Consider the following 6,872-nt stretch of genomic DNA (forward strand, 5'->3'; position numbering starts at 1 on the left):
ACGCAGCAAGATTTTGCCTGAAGAGCAGATAAGGACAGCCCAGATTTTTAAAAAATTTCAATCTTGTGGCGGTCCCCTGGTGGTGCGCTGACTTTCCCTAGCACCCACCTCCCATCCCTGCTCTTACCGTGAAAAGATGTGGGCTCCCCCTTATGTCTAAGATTTTGAACCTAAGTCCTTCCCTTGCGCGTTTCCATCCCTGTTTCTCAAAATGGGTAATTCCCAAAACGAACAGTCTTAGATTGGCTTTCTTCATTGCCACAGAAACTAGTGAGACATGTTTGTAAGGGAAACTAGCTACCTTTTCAAAATTAAGCTGCCTTAATATTCATAAACTATATTTTATTTTCATAATTACATTTGACCTTCCCAAATTGAGATTGGAGGCTGAAGAAGCATTCTAGTTCCTCTTTGACACAGGAGGAAATGCCATGCAAATTCTAAGTGGCAGAATTGAGATTTGAAACCAGAATTTTACCCTAAACCCAGGGTTCTTTGTGTTGCCCTATTCCACATGCCTAGTCTTCATCAAAGGCTCCAGCCTTAGGCAAACTTAATCTATAGGCATGAATATGAACTTGAGGGGATGGATTCTGTTTTTCTATACAGTTTACTGATTACCGTGGGGACATTTCTCTGCATCCCTGACCATCCAGGCTCTCCAGCTGTCTGAAACACTTTCTTCTTATGACTTCAAAATCTCCCCCTCTCTTCCTCATGATTTCTCAAGTGTGTCCTTCAGAAAACTTCTTTCCAATTTTTTGCCCTGAAACTGAAAACCTCTGTTCTTTCTCTATATATCTTTTCTAGTTGAGCTGCCTGGATTGACTGATGTTAGTGCTCTGTAATCCCAAAGTTGATTAGAATATTCTGACAAAGTTAAGTAGAAATTATGTATTTACCCACAACTTACTACCAGTGTCATCTACATGCAGTGTATTTTTCTCTACACTCTCAGCAAAGCTATTAGCACCTTCTACTAAGGCACATCCTTATACGTGTTCAGTTCTTCACGTTTTCGAAGCACTTTCACATAAATCTTTTCACCTGAGTCTTATAATAACACGTGAAATAAATAGTTCTGATATTATTACGCCTTCAGTTCAAGTGATTAAAGAACTTGCCTCAAGTCACATGGCTCCGAGCCAAGTGGCAAATCCCAGGTTAGACTCCAAAACGCCTTAGCCTCTTTTCAGTATAAGACCTCCTCTAACTGCCTACACAACTTATTTTTTTTTTAAAAAAGTTAGAAAATGAACACAATATGAAAAGATAATTCGGTAAAAAGTAACTCTCATGGTATCTATTTTTTGAGAATCTGACTGAAATTCTAAAGTGAAGTTATCAAAAAACACTGTCTTGTTCACATAAAATATTTTGTAATAGAGAAAATAATAAATATATCCGTCAAAAATCACTTAATGAAAATCTGCTGTAATCCTTGCACTAATACACAGATTGTTGTACGCAAATGCTCATTCTTCAAAATTTTTCTACTTTGAAGAGACTTCAATAACATCTGTAACTTTTGAAGAATACTGTTTATTAGCGCCTATGCGAAATGATAATAGTAAAACTCTGAATCAACATAGAGCTGAGTTTTGAAACCTGAGAATATTTCATTTAGTAGATATTTTTCTTTTAAAAACGAGAATTGTCCTTCAACTGAAACCCTTCCTGCTGGGGGATGGCCTTTTTCTCAATGGGCTCCAGCAGAATGAGAATGGCAGCATCGTCGTTCTCATCAAAGAGACGAAAATGGGAGAAGTCCAGCTCGTACTTGCACCACTCACTCTTCACGAAGTTCTCAGAAAGCACAAAGATGGTTTTGTGGCTCTTTTCAATGGAGTCAATGATATTGTCGATAATCCACTTGCCAGGAATGAAGTCCCGCTTGTGAAGACACAACTTAAAGGGAGGTCTGAAGTGCTCCAGCTCCTGGACCATGAGGTTCTCCACCCAGTAGGAATCCCGTTCACTGTAGGACACAAAGGCATCATAGCAGATGTCCCTGCGGGGGGCCTTCCTGGGCTTCCTCTTGGCCTGGAGCCAGGCCCACATCATCTTCATGTACCACAGTCCGTGGAAACGGTGGCACAGAACTCCCACGAGCAGGAGCGACAGGAAAAGGGCACAGCACACGGCAGACACCACGGCTGCCCTGTGGCATTCAGAAGGCGAGAGCCGGGTGTCCTGAACCCGCTGGCCCCGCACGGGAGATGGAGAGTCACACAGGTATTCTTCTGGCCAGTCGATCAGGACCTGGGCCAGGGCCTGCTGCCCCTGTGTGAAAGACAGGAAGTCACAGGAGCAAATGAAACTGTTGCCACCAGCTTCCAAAGTCTTCAGTTTTTGAAAAGAATCAAGTTGCTCCTTAGAGAAAGTTTTATTTTCTTGCTTACGTTCCAAGAAGAAGGAAGTACCTGGGAGCATCTTCGACATGTACCTGAAAATGTAAAGTTCTTTAAGATGTGACAAAATAAAAGACTATATTGCTAACATCTAATATGCCTAGTGTCTGGGAAACATTGAGTGTTAGATTGTATAGTTTGACACTGGATAAATTCAAGTATGTCACCTTTTCTGGCCACTGGTAAGAGTTCAGTAAAGAACCAAGTGTACACTGACAAAGATCAATGTTAGTCAGGTTTTTCTAGAGAAAGCAACATTGTCCCGAGTTTATAGATTATTTTGTCTTAAAATCAAAGTATGTAGGGAGAACCTTTGAACTGATGGTTTCAGTTATTCTCCAACCATCAAATGTTCACTGAGGTCCGAGTATCCTGTGGATTTTAAATATTGAGAAGGGAGATATGGTATTAAGCAAGTTTTGGCAGTTTCAACTGTGAATACCTTTAGTTAATATAAAAGCATGTTTTCAAAGTTCTGTCATTGTGGAAAATTCTCATAGCTAAGCTCTGTTGTTATTACAGTTTCTGTTGGGCCTGGTCTGATCATGGAACCGCAGTCACCCCATTTTCCATTTTCCTGAAGTACAGTCTTCCAGTTCTGTATTCAATAACTGATTTTCAAATCTTATTGTTTAATTACTTCGACTTGTTTTACTATTAGTTTTTTCACTGTGGGCCTGAGTGTAAGAGTGTCTTCTGTTACTTGTGATCTCATATGAAGAGCAGTATTTCTGAGTTCTAAATATTTTGGAAACTTGAAAGATTGACAAAACCTTTCAGAGTGGAATTGACCTCTTTATATGTGGTCAAAAGGTACAAATTTCCAGTTATAAGATATATACTTCTGGGAATGTAATGTACAGCATGGTGACTATAGTTAGTAATACTGTTTTAGTAATACTGTTATTATACCTTCAAAAGTTGCTAAGAGTAGATCTTAAAACTTCTCATCACCAGAAAAAAATAGTAACTATGTGAAATGATGGATTTTTAACTCAACTTATCGTGATGATTATTTCACATTATATATACGTATATCAAATCATTATGTTATACATCTTAAACTAATACAATACTACATGTCAATCATATCTCAGTAAAACTCGGGCAGGGGGTACACACTGAGATACCACTACATGCCCACTAGAAAGGCTAAAATGAAAGACTGACAATACCGAGGATGTAGAACAACTGAAACTCTCATGCATTGCTGCTGGCAATGCGAAACGATACACCCACTTTGGGAAAGTTTGACAGTTTCTTATCAAATTAAATATGCACTTAATGATGCAACAATCTCAATCCTAGGTAATTACCCACGAGAAATGAAAAAATAAGCCCACACAAAAGCATGTACTTTATTCAGAGCTAGAAATGACCCAAATATCTATCATCTCATGAACAGATAAAGAAATCGTTGTATGTGTATACGATAGAATACCACTCAACAATAAAAAGGCAGAGCTCCTGAAATCTGCAAGAATATGGATGATCTGAAAAGAATTATACTAAGTGGAAGAAGTCAGACACAAACAAATACATACTATAGAGTTCATTTAAATGAATTCTACACAATTCATTTAGATTTAAATTCTACACAAAGCAAAACTATGACAGAAAGCAGGGGTATCAGGGAGCCGGGTTGGGGAGGGGATTGACTGCATAGAGGCGTATGGGGACTTTTGGGGGTGATAGAAATGTTCTGTATCATGATTGCGATGGTGGTTACATGACTGTATCTCTTTGTCAAGTTCATCTAACTGTACTTTTTACATTGATAAATTTTATTATATATAAATTATATCAATAAAACCGACTTTAAAACATCCTCTTCTCTCCAGAGCAAAGGATGGATATATCAGGCCTGCAAAATAGAGGAGCTAACCTTTTGCTTGCCTTTTAGAGAAGGAAGGAGAAAACACCTAATTTCTCTAGCAGGTCATCCTGCCTTGCTTATAAAATGTCTCCTTTTACTTTAATAAGTTTACATTAATTTCTCTCACTTGCAACAAAAAGAGACCTGACTAAGATATTTCCTGATGGAAAGAAAATTGTTTCTTAAGTAACTCAGGAAGTCCAAACTACCTAGAAATACAAAATCTTCTAATATCATATTCAGATGGTTTTATCCCTTCTGGAATGCTCATTTTCAGCTTTCTGCCTTGGAATACCACTCCATGTGTAATCAGAGCAATTCATCACCCAAATTTTACAAAGTCCATTCCAGGACTAAACCCATCAGACTATAATGATTCCAGAAATTAAGATATTCCTAGTAAGAATGGTCTAAATGTTCATTTTTTAAAAAAAAGAAAGGAAGAAAGAAGAAACAAAGACCAATAAAATCTCTTACAGTAAAATTGACTGCTTCGTCTGTCAGCCCAAGTGACTGATCTTCTACATTGATTTCAGACTTCTTGGTACCTAACTCCAAGGATTGGAAGCATCAAACTTAAGTTAATTCAGAACAGAAAGTCCATAAAAGTCTTGGTTGTTTTTTTTTTAATTTAGAGAATCTGTGAATATTTCAGGAATCTAAAACTTGGGAAAATAAAAAAAGAGAGGGAAAGAGACCTTACTTCAAGTTCTCTGATGCACTATCCCAGATGCAAAGGGCCAAACCATGAAGATGATATATGAGGTAAGTTTGTACAGGTTAGGTCCAAATATACAAAACTCTCAAGGACAGTGCAAATAACTTTCATCTGTTGCAAGACTGGAAGTAGATGATAGAAAAGGAGATTTCAAATTCACACAGAGCTGCTGAATGTGGCTGGATGTAAATTTCATGAGGTCATGGACTTTGTTCTCCTTTGTGCAGGGAAGTATTCCCAGCCCTGAGAACACAGTAGGCACTAATCAACTATTACTTGCTTTTTTAAAAAAATATTTATTTATTTGGCCGATTCGGGTCTTAGTTGCAGCACGCGAGATCTTTTGTTGTGGCACGAGGGCTCTCTAGTTGCGGCACGGGAGCTCCAGAGCACGTGGGCTCTAGTTGTGGTGCACAGGCTTAGTTGCCCTGTGGCATGTGGGATCTTTGCTCTCCAACCAGGGATCAAACCCGCGTCTCCTGCATTGGAAGGCAGACTCTGAACCACTGGACCACCAGGGAAGTCCCAACTATTACTTGTTGAGTGGTGGATTGACATGCCTTTTCAGAGCATCAGTTGGGTCTGGAGGAATGGAGTATGGACATTGCAGACACAGGTGGGCCTGCAAAGGAGAGAAGTCTGACCAGTGGCTTCTCGCCCCAACTTCCTACCCTTGCCGCACAATAGCTGACCTTGTTTAAAGACGAGAATGAAGAAATATAGTGTATTGTTTCCAAGCACAGAGTCAGACAAAACCATGAGCGAGCAGCTGGTATCATTTTAATATCTGTATGGCCTCATCAGTCAGGAAGAATATGAAAAGAAGGCAGAATTTTATCAATTTCTAAGTTCTTTGGAGTGCCTTGGGAAATATATTGAAATATCTTAAGAATCAAATAACTGCTAAATCCAACCATGTGATGTGGCAGTCTGGGTAGAAGTTGCTGCCTTCCATGTGCATGGAAAAAATGAGCTCATGATAATAACTCAGAGCCAGGGACATGAGCTGTGTGACCACTGCCTTCTCTAGGTTCAGTCCTGTTACAAAGCATAACTAGGGTTCAGTGTGTACCAGTCACGGTCACAGACAAGAATATTGCCAGCTTCTTAGGCCATATCATTGGCCACCTCTCTATGAATGAATTCCCAAATTATGTATGATGATGTAATGGTTTCCTACGTGTGTGTAAGTATCTTTCAAGCCTGAAGGTTGCTGTCTTCTTGGCCATTGCATGGACAGTCATACTTGACCCAGAAAGTTTCTGGATGCAATCTCTGGAAGACTTATAATTAGTATTTATATTAATATTTTGTGTTAAGGAATCTATGAATATTTGGGTTTTAAAGACTTGTCACATTTTTTAAATTTGGTGTGTTAGAGTCAAGGTCAAGCTTGTGATTCCAACTTAAAATGTATATTTCATTTATACTTGTGATTTTAAGTTGAAATTTTTCATTGTTTGTAGAAACACGGATTGAAACATTCATCATACATTGAAACATTTAAGAGAGCTTAAATTTTACCATATTTATAAGTGTATTAGTTATATTAGAATTGTTTAAGAACTCAGGAAAGTTTTACTAAGTCAAACAATTGACACTTAAAGAGAACATCAAATATATTACATTTATAAATGCTGCTAAAATTAATTAGCTAAGTTTGTAAATGGGACCAAACAAAAGCCAAAGTCCCTTTTAAACTGATGTTTAAATTTAGTAGATTTACGAATAGTTAGTCAAACCTAAAAGCTTAAGGAAGGACAAGGTTTTTAACTTAGCAAATTTAGTTATTTAGATATTAAATCATAAAGCCAAAGCAAACTCCTGAATTATCTCTTCTGCGGACAAAAAATTATGAGGACTTTTT

At 38.1% G+C, this 6,872-nt stretch overlaps 1 protein-coding gene across 1 annotated transcript; it reads left to right on the forward strand.

Moving 5' to 3' along the window:
* The first annotated feature begins 211 nt into the window (after positions 1-211).
* Positions 212-2,475, forward strand: LOC116753994. The gene is made up of 2 exons (XM_032632004.1): positions 212-215; positions 1,631-2,475. Exons 1-2 carry the CDS (start codon positions 212-214, stop codon positions 2,473-2,475), a joined length of 849 nt encoding a protein of 282 aa, XP_032487895.1.
* Positions 2,476-6,872: the final 4,397 nt, after the last annotated feature.

This window comes from Phocoena sinus, chromosome 5 (assembly GCF_008692025.1).
Source record: "Phocoena sinus isolate mPhoSin1 chromosome 5, mPhoSin1.pri, whole genome shotgun sequence".
NCBI lineage: Eukaryota > Metazoa > Chordata > Mammalia > Artiodactyla > Phocoenidae > Phocoena > Phocoena sinus.